Source organism: Uloborus diversus, chromosome 9 (genome assembly GCF_026930045.1).
Source record: "Uloborus diversus isolate 005 chromosome 9, Udiv.v.3.1, whole genome shotgun sequence".
Taxonomy (NCBI): domain Eukaryota; kingdom Metazoa; phylum Arthropoda; class Arachnida; order Araneae; family Uloboridae; genus Uloborus; species Uloborus diversus.
The window spans coordinates 136,183,913-136,208,041 of NC_072739.1; the positions used below are offsets into that span (position 1 = coordinate 136,183,913).

The following is a 24,129-nucleotide window of genomic DNA, read 5'->3' on the forward strand; positions in this document are numbered from 1 at the left end:
TTCCGCCCTCCCAAAAATTTGAGTTTGGGATACTTTCCAACGTAAAAATAATTAAACATACACACTTAAGGTTTTTGTTTAATTATTGCTCCAAACAGTATCCATTTCATTATAAATTGGGAAGAATGGTTCGGTGTGGCGGGGGAGGGGGGGGGGGAGGTGCCGAAACGTACTGAGATCTTCAAGATCCCAGAGTAATAAGTATGTTAGAGCTATATAAGTAGCAGAATAACGAGCATTCCTAAGTGATTTGCTTTCCATAGCAGTAAGGAGAATGTATTTTGCCTCTTTCAAAAATATCAATTTTGGAGTGTTTTTTTTTTTTTCTGAGTGGAGCTACGGTTCTGGATCATCCCCGAAGTTTTGGGGAACCACCACCAGAATCAAACAGAAGAAAATAGAAAAAAAAAGTAAAGGGGGAAAACTTGGGGGCTTTAACGTGTAGCGGTTAGCTCACCAAGCAACTACTTCTCTTTACAAAGCTTCCCGCCAAACAGCATTGAAAACAATTTAAAAGATCGATCGTCACTCGTAAGGAGTTGGTGATGGGGCAGGTTCTAGCGAAAATAGTTATGATGAAAGAGGAAAATAGGGAGGATGGTAGTTTGGCAGATACTTGGCGGGAAAACTAGATATCATAACTTTTTAAGGCTGAGGGTTTTGGGGTTTAGGAATAAGGACTACCTTTTGTAGGGAAGAGTTAATGATTTTCTTGGCGGGGAAATTTTTACAACAGGGTTGTTTTTGATGAGATAAATATATATCCTTTTTAATCTAATTCCATAAATAAAAAGTAAAATGCGGACTGATTGCGTTAAAACTAAATTTAGCAATGTGATATTTATAGAACTAAGTTACCTTGGTAAAAATACGATTGCAACTACAGTAAAACCTGTTAAGTTGACTGTCATTGTAAGTTGACCACCTGTCTAAGTTGACCGTTTTTGTCAGGAACGGAATTAGCCCTATCTTACATAATGAAGGAAAATCTCTGTAACTTGACCACCTTTCTATCTTGACCACTTGTCTATCTTGATCACTAATATACACCAGCTTTGGTTTGGAGTACTATAAAAAACCCTTTGTAAGTTGACCACTAGGCAAAAGCATTAGATTGTACTAAAAGTTTCATCAGTTATGCCTCAAATAAGTAACCAGACATTTTGGAAAAACCTACGAATATTTATATTTCCATCGAAAAACATTGGGCTAATGTTAAATCCCAGAAAATGAGCCAAACTTCAATAAAGAGTTATTTTGTTGAAAAGTAGATTATCATGGTTACAAATGTACAAGAAAAAAATCAGATGAAGAATATGAGTCACTTTTGACTTGTTATGAATGTATAGGAGTTGTTAATATCAAGCAAGTAGTTTTTCATAAGCAATGAGGCATTTTTTGTTTTGTTTTTTTGGATCAATTCGCAGAATTTTAAATTTGTATGATACTTTACACGTCATTCTGGTAAATTATCTCGAAAATACTTAAACAACATTTTTTCTTGTTGTTTTAAAGTAATGTTAAACAATGAAAGTGAGTTTAAAGTATTCCAATTAGTTAAGAAATGAATGCATGGGACAAGAAATGACAAAAAAAAAGTTTTTATTATTACCCTTTAAAAGTTGACCACTGTCTAAGTTGACCACCAAAGTACTGCGCCCCGCAAGTGGTCAACTTACACAGGTTTCACAGTATTACAATTAAAAAAAATATTTCTGTCACACAAATGCAACAAACGCATTGCGATATGGGTTACAAGTTGTATAACGATATAAAAAAACTACTATATATATATATATATATATATATATATATATATATATATATATATATATATATATATATATATATGCATTTAATTTACATAAAAATAAAACAAGAAACTCGATCGTTTGATTTTTTATGGAAATAAAAATATTAGTTACCACAATGAAAAAAACTTTCCGATTTTAAAGTAGACTATTACTTTTGCCCAAATTTCATTCACAAAAAACCAACGGTGAACATCAAGCATTGCAGTATACGTTTTGTACTTCGTTGAAATTCAAGCAATTTTCAAATAAAATCCATCGCTAGGTCAAATAATATCCTGAAGTACCTTTTAGCTTTAAAATACAAGAAACTTATATCGACTTAAATTTTAATAGTATTATTATCTTACTTGTTATATCATATCCTGTTTTACTGGTACCACCATTTGCGTTATCTGGCTGGCTGCCCATCACGGCATCGGTTCAGGCCCTGCTGTGATGGTTTATGTATCGAAAAGTTTGCAGAACGATAACCTTTCGCGTTTGTTTATGGTCGTTAGGATAAAACTTTTCCAAGAGGCGATTGGTTCGTATTTTAGGCTGATATGCTTTTTTCTCTCGTTGTAGCTGATTGATGAGTAAGGTTGTGACCTAAAATAAGTTGTTCAAACTCCAAAAAATGCTTTTAAAGTTTTCATTTTTTTCTGTTGAGAAAATTTGACAACTCTGTGGACAAAAATTAATCTACAGTGTCTTAGTTTTATTTCACTTTCAAAAGAAAAAAAATGGTTTTCAATGTTTTTTTTTTTAAATTAGTCACTGTGATTTAACCTCTTAACGCAATTCGCCGTGTTGACACGAGCCAAAATTATTGGCGAATTCGCACATGCCTGTGTTCAACACGGGTGAGTTGTATCTCACGTTATTCTACTTCAAATATCCGTCTGAGACCCACTCTGGTAAAAACGGATTGGTAGATAAATTTGTAGATACACTGTATAGAGGAAACAATCATGGACCATTCCATCGTCACGTGCGGTACAAAAAGACGTTTATTTCATAAACATTTTGTCATATCTCTTAGCATTTTAAATAAACTGGGGTAAGCAGTTTTTTAAATCTCTTTACATTTGATACAAAGATACTCCTGATACAGTTATACTTTTTGAAACTATTTTATTCTTTGAAATTCAATTTATTTGCATGCGTCACGTGCGGGACATCCAAAGTCAACCTCTTGTAACTTGATTCTGAATTAGTTAATATCAGTAACGTAACTAAGTGGTCTAGCGCCCCTGGCGAACGAAAGAAATAACGTCCCCCCCCACCCCAAGGGTCGCCCACATGGGAAGTCACCGGAGGTAATTGTGGCCACTGATTTTTTTTTTGGAACATTTTTGATTAATTGTTTCGGCAAATAGGAGGCAGCATTGTAATTTTCTTTTTCGATTTTTTTTTTTAATTTTTAGAATTGTTTACAATGATGCCCAATATTAATTCTCAGTAGATGTTTTATAGATATATATATACATACTCCTCACTAACTCTTTGCTTGCGAGTTTTTTCTTTTTTTTTCTTTTTTAGCACTTTTTAAATTTAATGATTAAAAAAAAAAAAACTTAATTTTTTTTTTAAAATCAGTCATAATGCCGACTCCCTAGCTGCTGCGCCCTTGGCGAGAGCCACTCCTGCCAATCCCTAGTTACGCTACTGGTTAATATCTTTGATCTATTAATATATTAATACTAAACAAATTTTAGATTTTGAGAAGAAAGGCTCCAGTATAAAAGAAAAGTTTCTCATTTGTTGAGAACAATATACATAGGAAAAAATATGTGTTGGGTCATTCAATGAAAAAGTAGTCCCTTTGTCCCGAACGTGACATTAAAAAGTAACTAAAAAAAGTAACGACGAAATCTTTTGCTTAGGAAATCACACATTTGTTTGTAATTTGTTAAGCAATGAAATTTTTATCATTACCCTTTCAAATTATTATTTTTGATGAAATATATGAGGCGTCACGTGCGGGACAAAATTACTGTTTTCCGTATATCGGCCCTCATCAAATCTTTGCAAAAATGACAATCCAAATTTTGCAGGTCAGTGCTCTTAACTATTACAACATCACAATCCATTAGAAAGTCAAAATAGATATAGTTAGCTTATGAATTAGTAAGATTCCCATGCTCAAAAAATTAACAATTAGTTTCACACGCCAGTAGTCGCAACGAAACCAGCAAGACATAATTAGGTATGTTGTCCATGCAGCATGACAGAAATTCATTCAAAACCTACCACTTAAAGTGGCATCGTAACCGTTATTCCAGGCTCTGTACTGGGCTTGTGAGACGTAAATTCCTGGAGGTTCCTGAAGAAGTGGTACCCCGGAAATACCTGGGGACATAACATCACCGACTTTGAGCCTCAGGTCTTCACGGCTCGGGTCCAACTGCATAGTTCTTCCAGTTCAACAACTGAACTTCAAGTCTGTGCAAAGGGATGTCTTGTGATACAAACATAAAAATATTTTTTCCAATGTATATGGTCATTAGAATGGTCCAAAATATGTAAATAATTAATGTAAAAATATTAATCTCCACGTTTTTACTCCTGTTCCACTTAACAAAGAAAGTTACCATCCAAATTTTGGGTGATTTTTAGTATGTTTAGGGGTTGCGACAAGTTGAAAGTTTTATTGCTCGTTTGTAAAGGGACTCTTTACAATTCATTTTGAAACAAATCGATTAACAATTACAATTAGATAAAGTTAAAGATATTTCTTGAAAACCCTCTTCTATTAGTTCTACTGCAATGAGAGACATTTTCAACTCCCACGTAGGAGACTCTTATTGCCAATCATTTAATTAAATTTTAATGGATAAGAAGAAATTGTTGTATTAGCATTTCAGGAACTTGTATTTTCGTTTCGTAAATGAATAATGCCTTTTCCACAATATTTTTGTACTTATTTATATCCTATACTATCACCACTGGCATACTTAAATTTTCAAATTTGTTTTTGAAATTTGAAAGGCAGAATTACAGTAGTTCATTGAACTTTTAACTGAAGAAAAAGTAAAAATAAAGGCCACACTACACACTTCGAAAAATTGAAAAATCGTGTAAAAATGATTATTAAGTAAAAATACATCGTAGAGAGAATTTTTTTAACAATTAATTTACATATTCTAGTTATTGATTTATAGCAATATTAAGTGATGTCTTTTTTAAATATATATTTTTAAATAAAACATTCATCCAGTTTACATTTTGAACAAAATTCATTAACATAATTAATTTACAAATAATTGAAAAACTTATGAAATAAAATAAATTAAAAGCTTATATGGGCTTGTAGTATGTTAAGCTGTATTTGTAAAAATACAAATGAAAAATAAAAGTTACATAAAGGAGCATTTCTCGCATTAACAGTGTTAAATAAACAAAAAATAATCATTAACATTAGAAAATTCAACAATATACAGTTCATATAAACGCTGACTCCTATACAAAACTATTATGTAATTACATTTTTAATCTATGAAGCTTTAGTTAAACGAAAAACAAAATTAATTTTACTCATGAAATTGAAACTGTGAAGACATTTACGCCGATTGATTTACCTGATGAAACACATATTTCGTGTTTTAAACGTATTTAGAAAAAAAAACTTTAATTATTCTTATATATATATATATATATATAATAGCGAATGATCGAGTAAGACTCCTGACGTCACTAACAACGAAACTCGCGCCACGGTATGATAATTTGATAATATTTTTTGGTAACATTTGACATACAGTGAAATACTTTATTTTGACAATGCTTAACTGGATCCTGTAATTTAACTCTTTTACTGGAAAGACTGTAATTTTAGGGGAACGAAGAATCTAAAAAGTGGTCAAAAATGAACGTTATCCACTTGAATTTACAGTTAATCCACTGAGTGAGTGCTACAATTTCAACTTTCAAAATATCGCTAAACAGGCAAGTACTTCGTTCAAATGCAGTAGCAATTTTCACCCGTCATACCTTGACGGACGATTTTCTAGTTATAAATAGTAAAGAGTTTAGAACTAAGTGATAACAAACCTGCATGCAGCCAAGTTTGAGAGAAAACATCGTAAAACGTCACAAACCAACATCGTTCTTCGAAACAGGCTTTCAATTTTCATAAATGAAAAATTGTCTTTAAAAATGTCAAGTAAGCAACAAAAAAAAATCATCGCCAAGATCGACGACATGGTTGGCATATTTACCAGTAACTATCTGGTGTACAAATAAGTTTTAAAGGATTTTCAAGAGGTGGGGTCACTGGTATTAAATTGAAACGGACAGTGCTGAAACTAACTTCATTTTATAACCTCATCGTTAGGCTTTCATTTTCAGTATGTGACATTTTGCTGAAGTAAAAACAACATAGTTTTTGTGTGCTCTGAATGAGTCAACTTTTGTGCCAACAAAACACAATTTGCGGGAAATGTCACTTTTCTGCTTCCATTTGAAGAAAAGTGCGGCTGAAGGGAATTGAATGCTGCAAGAAGCTTACGAGGAACATGACTCATCGTTTTCCACATATGAGTTTCGGAATTCACGTTTTAGAAGTGGTGATTTTGATACCAATGACAAAGAGCACGATGGACAGCTACAAACGTTTGAAGATGCCGAATTGGAGACTGTATTGGACGAAGACTAGTGCCAAACAACTTTACCGAACTCAGTTGATGCATCTGAGCCGAGCACTGCGGGAAAAACTGCTGCAATATTAGTAGAGTCGCGACAAGGTTTCGTAACATGATGACACTCAAATGACTGAGCTGGCGGTGTAGTTCATGTATTTCTGCTTTAGCCCTGGCTAATGGGCGGTAATTTACTGAATATACCATGCCTTGCCATCAATTTTCGAGTTGAACCGAACCATTGCTTCGGTCACTCGTCTGGTCTGTTCTAATTTTACATTAGCTACCAGTTTGTTTAGCCTTCTTGGGGGGCAAAGAGGTTTTCTACCTCCAGTTGAGTCACTTTCCTATGCCGGGCTGATGAGTGCTAATAAGCACGAAACTGCAGTTCTCGGCTGGAAATGACTGAGCTGGCGGTGTAGTTCATGTATGATTACACTCAGCCAAATGTTGCGCCGCCGGCCAAAACATGCCTCGAGACCCTGAAACTGGAAATCCTACCCCACCCACTATATAGCCCAGACATTGCCCCCTCCGACTACTATTTGTTTTCGTTGATGACACATGCTCTTGCAGATCAGCACTTCTGCTCTTCTGAAGAGGTCTAAAATTGGATCGATTCGTGGATTGCATCAAAAGACGCATCGTCGTTTCGAGTAGACATCCGAAAATTGCCAAAAAGATGGGTAGTCGCCAACAACGGACACTACTTCGAAAACTGAACATTAAACCATTTTTTCACAATAAAGTGTCAAACTTGTAAAAAAAAATCCTTTAAAACTTATTTGTACACCAGATATTACGAATATAGAGCATTTCACAATTGATTACACCCCTTAGTTCACTAACACTGTTTAATCCAGTTTTCCATTACGTCACTCGAAACAGAGCAGTCATCTTAAAGTCGATTTTTGCCTACGTTTCTCAAACATTTTTGGGCAGCGAACCGGTACAGTTGGTTGAAACATGTCATGGACCGATGTTTTACTCTTAAAAAAAGAAAAAACGAAAATAAAACTTTATTATACGTTATAAAACAACTAAATAAATAAAAACAAAATTTTTACTACCATTTATTTACAAAGATATTTCAATGTAAAGGCAAATTCTTACTATACGTCATTTTTCCAAGAAGTAAACCTCTGAAGAAAACCACAGAACATTATTAAAAAATCATTACTTAATCTGATTGAGAAAAAAGAAAAGAAAACGCAAATTGCGGAAAATAGACAAATGAGGCACTTAGAAGCAAAGGGATCAAAGTGCCAAAATAAAAAATTTGTAGTTAACCAGTACAAATGGTAGATGAACCTCTCTCTGTCTTGGGACAAGAGATAGTTCTAGTAGCCCTAGTAGGTTCTGTTGGACAGCATGATTTAGAAAAACTTTTCAATGAAAGTCTACCTATGACCTGATCTTTTAATGCGTTTTACTCAAAACTTGAAAATGTCCACTTCCATTCCTTTGCTTCTCACTGCCTCAAACGTAAACAAACTCCAGTGTTGCCAACTTTCAACGACATAATTATGAATTCTTCATCCAAAACTTTTAACCTTAATGCAAAAAGATGTTGCTTTTTTTTACCGCAAAAACTATTAAAACTGTAAAATGGGAAAAATTTCAAAGCCAACCTGAATTTGCCGAGGATCGGTGCCGATCATAAGGACCAGCGGTTGAGAATCATTGGTTTAAACGATTCATTTTTTTACTTCTAAAAATTAAAGATGCTGGAAAAAAATAGAAAATGTCTTACCTGTCTTATTTAACTCAGAAAAGTGATTCGCTTATATGTTAAGCAAAAACACAATCACAACAGACAAATTACTTAATTTTTAAAAGCTCGAACGTTGACATAATCACGCCTGAAAATCGTCTGCCAGCTTTCTGCTGTTGCTTCAGAATCCCCGAACAATGGAACAGAACAACAACTGAAATTTCCACCCCCTTTTGAGCCATATACCGCTCTGGCACCAAAGTAGCTTCTATTTTACTTCTTTATTTCGTTCCATTCCTATTCTACGTCCTCGGCATCTTTTTGGTGACACCATCCTGACGTCATTGTTTAACTTTTTTTCCCTCAGTTACGCCTGCTATTTTTGTCAGAGAAGTAAAAGGTTTCTTTTCCAATTAACTTTTCTATTTCGTTCCTAGTTCTTCAGGACTTTTTTTTTTTTTTGACTTCGAATGCGACTCGTTTGAAGAAACGTTGTTTTACTTCGCCATTGTTCCGTTTTTTTATGTGGAAGTGAAGTGAAAAAAAAAACACACACACCGAACACCTATTCTCAGCTTGGTATAACGCTGCTGTTCAAAAGCATTGTTTTCAAGCAAATGTAAAAGGGCATTGTACGACATGCCATTTCGGGTGAAAATTCGCGGAAGTGCTTATACTGGAGCGTGTGTTCAAAGCAAATATTTAGGAGCGAATAACTTACAAAAAATTCAGATAGGGGCTACTAAAAATAGAAGACAAACTAAGAATGACCACATTTCAAAGCACAAGTAATCTTAATAATGTAAAATATTTTTTAAATGCAGTCATCTTTTTATTGACTTAGCAAAGAAGAGAAATAGGGGGAGGTTGTAGCCACTTTCCTGGAAAAAAATAGAGTTGTTTTTAACAGTACAGTCCCATCGAGACCGCATTAAAAACTGTCTTCTCGAAAAAAATATATTTTGCGCGTCTACCTTTTCTGCCTCTATATTTATCTATGTACTTTTTTTCTAAATTGATATGTTTTTACTTTTTTTATGTATGCATGTATATATCAGTCTATATATGAGGAAGTGGGAAGCAAATGGATGTAAGTTTTTAAATTTTTGGGGAAAATGCGCTTAAAGTTCAGATCCTAGGTAGGTTTTCATTCACCTTTTTTTTTTTTGAATCATGCCTTATAAAAGCATCTACCAGGGCTACTAGAACCACCTCTAGCCCCGAAACAGAGGAGAGGTTCTCCTACGAGCTTTAATGGTTATCTCCAAATTTTTATTTCCGGCATTTACATCCCTCTGCTTCTTACTACCTCATATGTATACCAGTTCGTTTTTATGCATGTATGTGTAGCTATACTTATGTATCTATTTATGCAATCTATATATGTACATACTAACTGCATTGCCCGGTCTACTTTGAAAATGAAAGTGGTGTCAAGTGACGTATGTTCAACATCCAGGCTTAAATGAAAGAAAGAAAAAAAAACATCATGCAAAATTTCCCTCCCAAACAATGACGACAGATATTAAAATACTTTTAAGGAATTAAAATGAGAAAGATGGTTTAAACAAGCGTGACCATAGAAACACAAAATCAAATAAGTTTAAAAAATTGAAAAGAGAAAGTTAGAAAGAATTAAGGGATTGAAAAAGCTTAACCTTGGAAACGCGAAAATAAAATGGTTAACAACTTGAATGAAGATGAGATTTTTAAACTTGATTTAAAAAGGCTTGTAACTTTTTTTCCTTTTAAAATAAAAGCTTAGTTTTCGACCGAAGGTCGAGATAGATCTGGAGCAAAAGATATCGCTTTTTCCAATGGTGTCAAAAAGAACACAGTGGGACAATTCCTTCACTTTTTATTGATAGATTTAAAGAAGAAAGTAGTGCCAAAATTTCAGCTAAGCCTAAACAAATTCGAGCTAAAATAGCAAATAACTCCCGCAAGTAAGTTAGAGCATTGTAACAAATTGCGCAGAACGTGGAAAATTCTACTCTTTCCAACGATATATAATGTGCAAGTAATTTTTCACCCCCATATTCAGGAATTTATGTGATAATTGGGCCATAAGTTGGAATAAGAAAAGAACTATTCATCGAATTTTTTTCGAACATGTCTGCAAACCTTTTCAGGACTTAAAGAACAAATTGAAAATTTCAGTGAAATCGGCCGGGTAGTTTTGCGAGTTCAAACACACAGACGCTTTTTGGAGACTTCATTTAATACAATATAGAGATGCATATACAGTGCTGGCCAAATTATTAGACTGAGACTGTTTTAAAAGCAAATTCTTTATTGATTACGTAACTATAGACACATTAACGAACAGTGAAATAATTACCTAATATTTAGTATGTATTCCCTTGTTCTTGATGAGCATTTTAAGTCTTTTTGACATACTTTTCACAAGATTTACACCATTTCTTATCTTTTTAAAAAAGTAGGTAAAAAATTGTTTATAGTCACTATTATATATACTCACATACATATACTCACTAATTACCTAAAAGTAACTTTAAATATAACAGAGCACACTAACAAAAAGAACTAGTGAACTGTTTAAGCTGATAGAGGTTATGTTCCTGGTAGGTAAATAAACAAAAAACCTAAACAAAGCACACAGTGCTGCCACCTGCAAACATTAAGTTATGCTAAAATAACGTAATAATCAGTGTACAGTATGTACTACACTTTAATAGTAAAATAAATAGTATTTTAGTACAAATAGTGTACAAAAACAAAAACAAAAAAACTCTTTAGTCTAATAATTTGGCCAGCACTATATATCAATATATATATATATATATATATATATATATATATATATATATATATATATATATATATATATATATATATATATATATATATATATATATATATATAATAAGGGAAAATTTCCTCCATGAAGAGTTTCCCGCCACGAAACTGCGCTTTGGCACGTGGAACTGTCCGGGTCAAGTAGCTTTCAGGGGTCCCATTCCGCTATAAAATGAAAAATTTAAGGACCCATTTTAAAATGACCCAGAGGCCCATTACGTAGTTCAAATGCCCCTTCCGGAAAGAGAGATGTTGCTTTAAATGATGAACACGCAACTGTCAGAAGCGAAGCGCCTCGGCGGGAAGTCACCGTGACCTCCAAAAAAATTTCCTCATTTTGCAAATTCGCATTCGCATATAATTATCGTAAGATTGTATTTTTTTTTTCCTTTTTTAATTCGTAATGTCTCTTCTCATAAGATATAGGTATGGGTTCATGATCGTGTTTTATAATACGTCCAAAATGAAGTTAAATTCTAAATCCCCCCCCCCCAAATTTAAGCTGGTAGTTGTAATATCACACATGTTACTCTAAAATTTGCATTAAAAATACGTACCAAAGGAAATGCATACGCAAATAAACTACCGATTATCGGCGGTCGGATTATCAGCGGGTTTTTCCACATTTTTTAACGGTATGAACTGATATCAAAGAATGATATAATATTCATTAAATGTTTTTTAAACTTAGGATTGCATTACTGTTCGTTTTTAGCTTTTATATGGATTTTTTACATTCAATGTTTTCGTTTTTGGCTATAACTTAAATGTACACTGTTATAACCAGGGGTTCCAGACGAGTGAAAATATTCCCTCTAAGGTGAAAGCATAGTGCCTGAAGGAGCAATGCAGGCCAGAAAATAGAGCAAAGGAGCCAAAACAGCATGCAATCGCAGAAAGACTCATTGCGCATGCGCTTTTTGCCTTAGACATACATTCAACCACCTCAATATGGCGGACAAATAATGATTGCGTTTGTGTGTCTCTCACATTGAATGAAGTACACCATTGGATTAAAACACAACTTTTCTAGGATTAATTATCCGAAATTACAAGTAAGTACAGCTTTTGATCACCTTGTAGCTTTTAGGGCTTTCAAACATAGTTAAGTGTTTAAAAGTGCATTTATTGCTTTTCAGTAACCGATAGTCTTCTAGTTCCCGTTTACCGTTACTATCGTGAAATTTCCCTCATTCAAAACTCTACTAAAAATATCTGTCATTACTTTCTTGAATACTCGATAAGCAGCTTTTATTAATCATCAAAAGAACCTTAATAAAAATGTTTCTTGTGCTTCGTAATTATAACAGAAAGCTAGCGAGAAAAAAAAATATCTCTCAGTCTAGCTCTTTCTTTCTTTTTTTTTTTTTTTTTTTGCTTTCTCATTCAAGTGTTAGAATCATTTCCTGTTAGCGGTTGATGCTTGATAGCGTTAGAAATTCCTTTTGGTTTTTTATTTAACTGGTTGAAAAACTTTATGTACATTTTACTTTGTTACTCTTGATTTACGTTTATGAAACGATTTTGTTCTTCCGTAATTGTAATATCCCTGAATATTTTTGGCTCATCATGTAAATAATCCATAAGTACAGTTATGTTTCATTTTCGGAATACGTCATGTTTTAGTAAATGTATAATTTCTCACATGTTTTAAATAATTACTCGTTTTTAAATTATAACGTATTTGTGACAGATCTTTGATACCAAGTGGAGGGGTAGATATTTTTGTTTTATTAATTTTTAACATTACTTTTTGTTAAAAAAACCATCAGAACCCTGAATTTTTTCACATGTTTTTTAACGGCCCCAGAGTTATTATTCATATTATTTATTTTATGAATTTTTAAGAAAACGATAAAGATTTCACCGGTCCGCAAAGTTTTTCATTTGCTTTTACCGCTCCCGTGGGTCAAAAGAGGTTGAGAAACACTGAGTTAGAGCACGATCAGATGAATTAAAGCTATGAGCACTTCTTAACTATGTTGAAAGCTCTGAAATATGATCAAATGCTGTAATTACATGTTTTAATCATTCCCAATACCGAGTTCAATGTGAAAATGTCCAAAACGTAGAATAACATAAATCAAAACAAAACTTAAAAAAAGAAAAAAAAAATACACAACTGTATTCAAAAACGCACACAATACGGGGGAGGGGGGGAGGAGGATCTATAGTAAGGGGGTGCCATTTCTCTCTCCGAAGGTTCCTTTTTTTTCACTCCGGCTGTCTAGTTTTTAAAAGGTGCCTGTTTTTCACCCTATTTAGAGGTGCGATTTCGGCTCCGTATTGGGTGCCGCTGGTGAACAAGCGTTTCTCCCCTGAAAGGTGCCGAATGCATCCTATAGTTTTAACAGTGTATGTGTAAGTGTTATTCACGATGGGGTCGTTTCCAAAGTTTTGAAAGTATTTTTTTTCTGAAAGAGCAGGCTTAAAAACGTAGGGTCTGACCATTTTTTAAATAATTTGACTAAGTTTAATATTTAAAAAAAATACTTTAATCGGTACGCTTTTATTGTTTACGCTTCTGCCGATGACATCACAAATGATGAAATGCCATTCAGTGTTGCCGTTCACAGTTCACAATATTTAATTAGAATCTTTACTGACGTGTACTGACAACGATATGGTTGATAGCAAACGTAGAGCTATAGAAGTAGAGCACAATATTTAATTCGCTTCTTGACTATCATAACGTGGAATCACGGCAGACAGATGTGCCAAAAGTACATCATTTGTGACGTCATAAAGACTACGCTTTGTTTGAAAAATCGAACATTTAAAAAAATTAATGAAAAAATAACTGTTGGGAAAATTAAAGTATTTTCTGGGTTCATGTTATTATTATTATTTATTTTTTTGCTTATTCATTCAATTTCGGTGACTAAAAATAGTTCTTTTGATTGAAGGAAACATCTTTTTTACCAGTAATTTGGATTATTCGCGGTTTTCGCTCGTCTGCGGTTACCGTGCCACCCTATTCCGCGGATAATCGCGAGTTGACTGTATATAAGTTTGTGTTGCTAGGAGACATCAGTCGACTCTTAATAAGTAGATCTTGAAGAAGACAGTAAAAAATCTCAGTTCATTCACAATTTAAACTGAAGAAAATACGCGTTGGTTGAGTAAAAACAGTAAATAAGATGAAGCTGAGTAGCATCAGTAGTAAACTCAAGTATTTAATACAGGAAAAAAATATCTTAATCCCGATTCATCTTTCTATTAGTATTATTTATTCCACCTTACGGGATTAAGAAACCTATTAAAAATTAAAGAAAACTGAACAAAACCACTATTCTTCTGTAAAAAAATTCGTGGGAGCTGATCAGTAATCAAAAGAAGCATATTCTAGTAATTTAAAGTAGCAAATTTTTCTTACAGCTGTTGACTGATGAAGATTAATAATTAAGACAATGTGTATGAAAACGCATACAATAAAGTCGTGCATTTTGCAATTTTACCATTATGTGAGCAATTAATTTTATTTTTAATTTTTGCCCTTTTTTTCTCATTACCATTAGAGGCATCCTTTCACTTTTAAATGCTTTGTATCCTTCAAATGACATTTCGCTTTGATTATATATAAGGTAAATACACTAGTAGTAGCCTCTTCAAGGTTACTTATATACTTTGAAGAAAGAAATGAACAAAAATTATGTGATTAATATATTGGTACTTAATGTAACTATCATATTGAATCAATTTTATTCATCAGTTATTTGAGTTTAAAGTAAGTAATGTAAATTCTTCGGATGGGAGAATGTCAGATGGTCCCTACTGAAATTTTCAGATTTTGGAGTGGCCGCTACAGGGTCAAATTTGAGGTTTGAGAAAAAAAATGGATAAAAAATTGAACAAATTGAAATTTTGGTATTTTTAGAAAATGGAGCGCGATACGCTCATTGAGTTCCAAGAGAGGTAATTAATGTTATAAACCCACAATTAAAAAATATACTTTACTGTGGTTACTACTAGTGCGTTTTAAATCTTGAAGTGGCCACTATTGAAGCAATGGCCTCTACTGGTGTGTTTACTTTAAATAGTCAGAAGGAGTAACTTTTGCCCTCGAATGCGCAGTTGAACCTTTTTTGAATTTCAATGGCTTTTGTGCAAAATTTTGCAATTATTGCCAGCGGTATTTTAAACAGGTGTCATCAAAATGTTTCGTTTTTTATGTTAATACCATACCTTCCAGACAGTCCCAAAATATTTTGCAGAAACGACGCGAAGTTTTAGGTAATAATTTAGCCATTCTTTGGCGAAAAAACTAGTGACAAAAACACCTGGAATCTTCGTTGATATTTCCCTCTTTCTCCGTCGCCAAATTGAATTACAACTTGGGCGAAAGCCGAGCCATAAAATGGGAAGGTGTTTTTATATCCTTGAAATACCGTAATTTCTCGAGCGTTTTTTGGCAGCACATTTGCAAGGACTAAACATATTTCGGTCTCATGCATTTTCAACAAATCCGGATAGTAAATAGAAAATGTAACTTCATAATTAACATATTTCGTGACAGTATTTTGACTCTCTTTTTAGTCTATTGTTATTTCTACTACGTATTTGAAAAAGAAATTTAACACACAATGTACCGTCTTAGAAAAAGAGACATCAAGGAAAAGGAGACGTCCTAGAAAAAGAGCTCCTTCCTATGTGAATAAATTTTATACTACAGACGCACGAAAAATGCAATTTATATGGAATAACGCAAAAATGCTATTCTGAGTCAGAGTACGGTTATGAAACGAAGCACAATATTAACAATTGGTATTGTCCGTTTCCCACGAGAAGGCACCTGACTCCTCCTTCGTCACGTGGTATCCAATGATTCTATTTTGCTGTTTTCGGCAGGAGGTATGTTCGGATCATAGCATTTCGTTGTAAAAGCAGCAGTTTTTAGAATGTAAGAATAACTGAATTGACGACAGACAAGTGTAGCAAGTGATGTAAAGGCCACCAAGACGTTTTTGCACATTAAAATGCACGCGCAAGTTAAGGCTGTCTGGTTGTCTCATTTAGAAGCGCGAGGATTGCTTATCGATCACCCGCGCGTAAAATGGAATTTTGCGTCGAGGAGGCGTCGGGGAGGCGAAATGCCTTCTCGTTTCAAACGGACAATAAACCTCTGTTTATGTCTTTTAAGAATATTTTTTCAATAATTTATGCATAGCAATTGCCTGAAATTACGAGATACAAGTATTTTGTTTAAGACATTTTATTTTTTACTTATTAAAATTAATTATTTTGCAGCTGCTACGGTTTTTTCATTTTTTGTATTGGATAATCTTGAAGTTTTGTAAATGGGTAGTACAAGTCTTCAAAAAGTAATCCAATGCTTTTATCATAGATTAGTAAATAATTAGCATCAAAATCGGATATTTGAAATTTTGTACATTCTCCGAGAAAGTTAACCTCTTTCTCATATAAAAGTCGTTCTTTCCAAAAAATTTCTTTTTAAAGAAATGGGTGATAATCATGAAAGTTGCAAAACATATTGCATTTGTTTGTTCTTTTTTTTTCATTTCATTAATAATGAAATGAAATATAGAATGATTCTTCAAGTAGTTAGTTGTTGGAATAATTTTATAAAATAAAGTTAATCACGATTCAATATGTCTTCTATTGTGATGTAATTGTCAAACCTTAATTGTTATTATAATATTATTGGGAAGGTATATAGAATATTCATACACATACCCTTTTCCACAATGCGAAATTTCGACTTATGTGAGGTTTTTGGAACGCATCCCTCGCGTAAGGGGATAATCAGTTGCACTGTGATTTTTTTTCATATTTCCTTAGTGCGTAGTGAACAATGTGACTTAATTTTTGTAAAAATATACAGTAAAACTTCGGTTGGGCGAACTTCGATCAGTCGAAAATGCCGACAAGTGAATCTTTATCCCGATCTAACCGAATGGGATATTAATGTTGTTTATTTCGATAAATTAAATTTCGTCGAGTCGAAATATTCGATAAGTTGAAATTTATTTTGTGACTATCGTTAGATTTTCCTTGCTAACGTAGCTCCATAAGTCGAAGTCGTTTTTCTCCCCAAATAGTTTGAACAAAAATAAAGTCAACAAAAGGCGTCTGGATGAAGTGAATCTAATACATCTTTGACATAAACTTACAAATTTAGTGAAGCTTTTTTAACCCGCGACACGCAAAGGAAGGGGGTTATAAATTTGACGTGTCTGTGTATCTATGTACTGTCCAGCCACGGATTGCATGGAATTTTCAAACATCCAGATAAAACGAATCTATGTGAATAAGGAAGTAAAAATTTAATTCGCGTATTCCGCTTATTTGAAAGATATTCTGCTTCTGCAAAAGCTGACATCGGTAAAAAAATAATATAGTCGTCCATTTCCGGCTGTAAAACGAATGTTTTCTTTCCATACAATCCGTGGTCAGACAGTACCTGTGTGTCTGTCTGTGGCACTCTAGCGCCAAAACGGATGGACCGATTTTGAAAAATAAAAATTTGTTCGAAAGGAGAGTTGATCGCGACTGTTCTTAGCTAGGTTGCGTCTTCGGATGAAATTAACGAACGAAGATATTAATTAAAAACATCTCAAAGGTTTTAAGCGATTTTTGCAGTGAAAACATATTTAAAAATTTTAAAATTTAGTACCAGAATAAAGAGTATTTTTTCCTGCGTTTGATAGAATGCGTTTGGAACTTCCATTTTATATAGAATTCGAATTATAACGCTTTTTAAAGCAGATTTTAAATACGGCTAAGCCTTTATTCTAGCGATTGGTAACCGAATTCATTGTTGGCCGACAAGGAAATTAAAAGCAATGATTTAAAATTTTTATCTGTTGCCAGTTTGAATTTGATAACAAATAAAATACTTGTAATTGATTTTTTATGGCATAAGGCTTTTAAAAGGATTTTCAATTTTCTCTCTCGATTCTACATTTGCGACTCGGTCGGAGTTTTTTTTTTAATTTTTAATTTAAGACGATCACTTGTTACAAAAAAAAAAAAAAAAAGATTCATCAAACACCGATTTTATGAGCTTTGTTGCATCTGATGACGGAATTTGAGTCACAGAGCACCCAACTAATGAAGATAAGTTAGAACTTGGGCCAGTAGTGAATTTTCCTTCTATTAAAAATACTAGAGGAGCAGTAGATGTATAAAACGCTTTCATAGAACGTGCGATGAATGTTCGCTCCAGACTCCTCGTATTTGATTCTCTCTCTCTCTCTCTCTCTCTCTCTCTCTCTCTCTCTCTCTCTCTCTCTCTCTCTCTCTCTCTCTATATATATATATATATATATATATATATATATATATATATATATATATATATATATATATATATATATATATATATATATATATATATATATATATATATATATATTCGTTTTTGATGAGCCGAATTTTCTACAGTTAGATTTCTTTTCACTTTCCCTGCGACTTAGACTTATCGAAGTTCAATTGTAATTACATACAGTTACATGTCGTGACGTTAAGAACTGTATTGTGTGCAATGTACATGTATCACTGTGTAATTCCTTTATTTGATTAAATAGCACGCTATTTTCCTAAACGGTATTCTGCCGTGCTAAGCACAAAAGTCGTATCTGCACTTTTTATCAAAATTGAGTTACGGTCGTCAGGAGGTTCTTTATCACATATTTCACGTAAATACAATGTTTTACCGTTACTTTTTAAACGTGAATATTTATAAAAAATAATGAAAAAGTTGCATCTGAATCTAATACATAGGGGGCAAAACTTTAAACGGCAATTTCTCGTTTGAAAGCTGTATGCACGACTTTTGCGCTTAGCACGGCAGTATACATATGTTGTTTTCCGAAATCCAAACTACCAGTGGTGTTTTTTCCTCTCCCTATAAAAAATGGAAGAAAAAAAAACTTATTTCTGTTTCATTATTTCTTGAGATCTTGTGCAGGTATTTACAGTTGTGTTTCATGATTTTTATTCTCTCATGATTTTAAATGCAATTGATGAGTGCATTATGACTTAGACAATTCAACTACTTATGACTAATTACCGATAAAAATTATTTACAATTGTTATATATAATCAAGTCTGTTTATATTATGTTCTCAATTCTATTTGTAATCGTGTTATTAAACTTTAACTTGATTTTGCAATAATTCACTCTTAGCAATGTCTTTTTTTTTTTATGTCTTTTTTTTTTTCCAGTTCTGGCAGACATCATCATTTGTATTTAAATTGTTTTTATGTGAAATTCATGTCAATGCTTTCTTCAATTTATTCTTCAGAAATAAGTAATCAATTATGTTCAAGATTTTTTTACGATAATGTTTTCAAAATTTAAAATAAAGTTTTTTTTTTTTTAATTTATTAGTAGTCATCCCACATCTCCCACCTAAACCGAGAAGATCTTGCAACCATTCGGAGGAGAAGTGGAGGAGTCTCTCTCTCTCTCAACCTGTGGTTAAAATTATTTCGGAATTTCCACGCTCCATTATAACAAAATCAGGGTAACATCTTGCGCAGATGTTTGACATTAGATCTTCTTTCAATTTCTTAGTTGTTTTACATCTGATGTTCTCTTCGTGCTTTCTTCGCATCGACCTACTCCGAGAGATTACGGTCAAAGTTATAAAGTAATAAACACTTACAATCTCCGAGTCCAATGATGTCTTGGAGGTCTTGCTTATAATGATTAATTCCCTTAGCTACATCATTGACAACGGGATTGCCTTTTTCTTCATCCGTGCCCTCTGAAATTAAGCATACTTTTAGATAACAAACCATCTACCAATTGATAAAGCATGGATAAAATATGTTATAAAAATACACTAAGTATGCAAAAAGCATATAATATATCATATGAATGTAATACATAATATCATACGCAGACATATAGCTAGGGTTTTATTCAAGGCTTTAGAACCGCATCTTAAATCGAAATTCCTCTTAATTTAAATTTAATCAAAAAAATATTTATAAAATTATTTTGTGTACGAAAAAATTTGCGCATCACGTAAAATTTTATTGTCTCTTGAAATCTTTGTTAAAACCCATAAAAAAACTCTAACCGATGAAGCTGTCTGATAATTTGTGTGCTTGAAATATATGTAGGCTGTGGAACGAAGGCATAAAAGATGCTTAGGAACATGGTTTCGTTTACCGATTTCGGGGACTACAAAAAGTGACATTTTTCTGAATCCTGATTGTCTACAGATGAAAAACACCCCAAAAAAAATTCTGTCTCATAATTTCTTTTACAGACCATTAGAGATAAATGAAAAGGAGTGAAAATGACAAGCAAAGACCGGACAAATTTTAAATACATTAAAAATATTATTCATTTATATTTGAAATATTATGCATGTACGTTAAAAACATAATGCATGTCCATGAATTTTTTTTTTCAAGAACAAACATTTCATTCTGAAGTATGATCGTCTTCACTGAATTCATCTATCCAATTTTCATGTATAATTTTCTTCCTGAGTTTTTACATAGCTACTGACACTAGAAAAAAAATATATGCATGAACAATTTTACATCTTGGATACACATCTCTTTGAAGATCACCGAGTCTTCTGGCATACACAACACAAAAGACTAGTTTTGTACATTATCTGGTGAAATAGGAATAGTGCTCCATTGTATTTCAATGTTGTCTGCATTTATAATTCATAAACTGTTCTGATGAACTGAGAACATTGATTAAATCAGTGGTGCTCAACCTACAGCCCGCGGACCAAATGTAGCCCTAGAAGCTGACCCATGTGGTCCGTCGGTGTGTTCAGTGTTACAAAACGAAAACTATATTCTAAAACTTTCCAAAAGTGATAATAGTCTTCTTTCGGTGTTATGAATCTTGAAGCCAAGTAGTCATAAACTGATTTCTAAAATAGGAGACTGGGCATACTTAATCCCCAATTTAGTTTTCCATTTTTTTTCTCTCCTGCAAATAATTAGTTTTTTTTTTTTAGGTACGTGAACAAAGGTAATTTTTTCCTCTATCTGATGGTATTTTTTTAGTTGAAATTAAACAGACAATTTTGGTAAAATATTTTTTTCAAAAATTTCATAAAGGGATCATGTATCCCCACATCAAGAGATACATGATCCCATCATGGGGGATACTTGATCCCATCGAGAAAATACATAGACTTTTCCTTAGATCGGCAATTTATTTATGGATTTTAGTTTTCTACATAATCTCTTTATCTTTACTAATAATAAAGCTGAAGGTTTCTCTGTCTGTCAGGATCTCTGTGACGCGCATAGCGCCTAGACCGTTCGGCCGATTTTCATGAAATTTGGCACAAAGTTAGTTTGTAGCATTCTAGTTTGTAGCATGTAGATCATTTGTAGCATTAGTTTGTAGAATAGCCTCGAAACGATTTTTCGAAAATTCGATGTGGTTCTTTTTCTATTCCAATTTTAAGAACAAAAATATCATAAGACGGGCGAGTAAATTACGAAATTATTATAACGTGGAACCTTAACACGGGCACAGGCCAATTGGCGAGATACGTAATTATTATAACGTGGAACCATAACATGGGTACAAGCCAATTGGCGAGAAAGTTCACCGTGCAGTATTTGTAAATATACAGGCGAACTAAAAGACTTTTTTAATTTTTCTATAACGGGCGAAGCCGTGCGGGTACCACTAGTAGTAAAGAGAAGTAAGATTTCAAAGAAATTCTGGAAGGAAGTCTGCGGCAGGCCTGCATCCAGGAGTCGCACGCAATTTGCTTCATTGCTCTAACTTAGATACGGCGGGAGTTATTTGCGTTTTTAACTCGAACTTTTTTAGGTTTAGATAAAGTTTAGGCACTACTTTCTTCATTAAATCTATCAGTAAAAAGCGAAGGAATTGCCCTACAGTTTTCTTTTTGACTCCACTGAAAAGAGCGGATTTTTAACTCCAGATCTAACTCTACCAATGGTCGAAAAACTAAACTTCTATCACCAAAGGAGAAAAAAGTTACATGCAGTTAAAAATCAAGTTAGAATAATCTCATCTAGATTAAAATTATTATGTTTTATTTCGCGTTGCGATAGTTACGTCTTTTCAATTCGCTTGTTTCTTCATTCTTATTCACAAACTTTAAGGATTTCGATTTTAACGAAAAGTCTTAGGCTCAACTCAATTCAAGCTCCGAGCTAAAGAGCAAAATATATTACTAGACACCACGAATATGAAAGAGACTTTTCAAACGCACAAAACTGCAGTTTTACAACGCTCAGGAGCCCCTTAGCCCTTACGGCTCTGCAATTTGGTACGAGTTATTTTGAAACCCAGGGAAGGGGTGCTTTTTGATCCAAAGGGAGCTCATAATGCATTTTTAATATGTTTCTTTCTAATTGACGATTTAAATCTTTGCGAATCAAATAAGATTGCGAAGCAATCTTCGGGGTTTGGTGAGCGTTAACAAGCAGGGAGCAGAGCCCCCTAGTGCTTCTAAAAAATAACACCATTTCTAATTTTCTTTATTAGATTATAATAATGTGAACACAAAATACATAGTTTCAAATTTCACTAGACATTTGTAAAACAAATGTACACAACTTTCATGAACTTATGATGCTTTTTATCAGTTACTTATTATCCAATACGGTTGTGAACAGTACTATATTTTATAAATAAAACTAAGAATTTTTTTAAAGTAGCGTAATGAAGCTAAAATTACGACGAATAAAAAAAAATAGGATGACAAGCACAAAAATCATCTTATTTGCTTCTTGTCTTGCAATAATAAAATTAAAAGTTTCATCAATTGAATTAATTTTTTCAAAGAGGGAAGAAAAATGTAAGTATCATTGTACTCATGAAAAAGAAAGCTATGCTTATATGTTTTCAAAACCTGAAAAGTCAAATGTAAACAATTTGTTTGTTGTAGTTCTTAAAGTTCCGCTCAACTCAACTGGTTGTGCGCAGCTTAACACATTTTGTCAATTTTTCAGGAAAAGCTCTAGTGTAATAAACGAAATATGGAAATTAAGATCGTTCAGAGCTGCGGATCGATACAATTTTGGATTTACTGTTAGTTACAAAATTACTAAACAAAAGTAAGTAATTTAAAGCTTATTAATATGTTTTGCAACAAAAAATTGAGTAAAACAGTAAAATTACGGTTGAAAAACGCTTTCTTATATTTTTAGATTACAAATATTTTGTGTAATAGTGCCACCTAGAGACAACAATTTAACAGTGCTAACAATTAGTGCGGCAATTAAGTGCAAACGGGCCGCAGAGCATAGTTCATATTTTTAATACGATTAAAATTTAATGAGACACAGTTTCTGCGTTGGAATATTGCATTTTTCTAATGAGTTTATTAATAATATTAGATTTCAAGCAAATTCTCTTAGTCCCCAAGATTGGTGAACGAACTTGAATGGTATTTGCGCCATAGCAATTAAAAGTTAGCTGATTTTAAACCAGTAGTTTCCAAATCGTAGACATCTGTGAACCTATCAGACTGAAAGTGAAGAACCACTGACCAATCATTACATTATCAGATACATCTTATCAGTTATGCGCCTTCAAATGCAATTAAATACAATTTTTGGGTGAGAGGACATTATAATCAGAGGCGTGCACATAAATTTTGGAACCCGTCACAGATGACTGTTACGGGTGAACCTCCACACTGTTTACCCCTGCGTCCCTACATATATTTCACCCCTCATTTTAAAAATCTTGGGTCCTTTCAGGTGTCCCTTCTCCCCCCCCCCTGTACACGTCCCTGTTTACAATGGTAATTGCGCAGGAATTTGAAGCACCAGAAAAATCATTGATGTGAAAACGGTTCCCCAAGAAATGAACGAGAAACAGAAAATTCCTGAAAATGCAAAGCAATAAAAACATGTCGCTACCCGGCAAGAAAAGTGACACAACTCAAAATAAACAGCACTGGACAAAATCCAGGTTTTACGTTATAGTAGTTTTAAACAATTTCGTCTCAGATATAACAATACGCGCAAGAAGTTTTGTGATATGATGTTTAGTAGTTAGTTTTTGTTGTATAAATTAATAGTGCGTATTTAAAGCTCGGGAGTTTATTTTCGAAATTATGAAAATTTAATGATGTATCGATATTGGATGCATCGGTTATTTTCCCCTCCACTTCGCACCAGGTATATAAGCTAACTGTGTCCGAGTTTTGTGGCAAGAAAAAGCATT

The 24,129-nt window shown here is 33.3% G+C and overlaps 1 protein-coding gene across 2 annotated transcripts in view; it reads right to left on the reverse strand.

Annotated features, from left to right (window-relative positions):
* The window catches only part of LOC129230062 (band 7 protein AGAP004871-like), a 115,922-nt gene that overhangs the window by 89,795 nt on the left and 1,998 nt on the right, over nucleotides 1–24,129 (reverse strand). The window contains exon 2 of one of the 2 annotated variants that reach the window (XM_054864451.1): nucleotides 19,598–19,699. In XM_054864451.1, the coding sequence (XP_054720426.1) occupies nucleotides 19,598–19,699 (102 nt within the window). Of the gene's footprint in view, nucleotides 1–4,046; nucleotides 4,353–19,597; nucleotides 19,700–24,129 lie in introns of those variants that run through there. The other variant, XM_054864449.1, reaches the window with a different exon arrangement.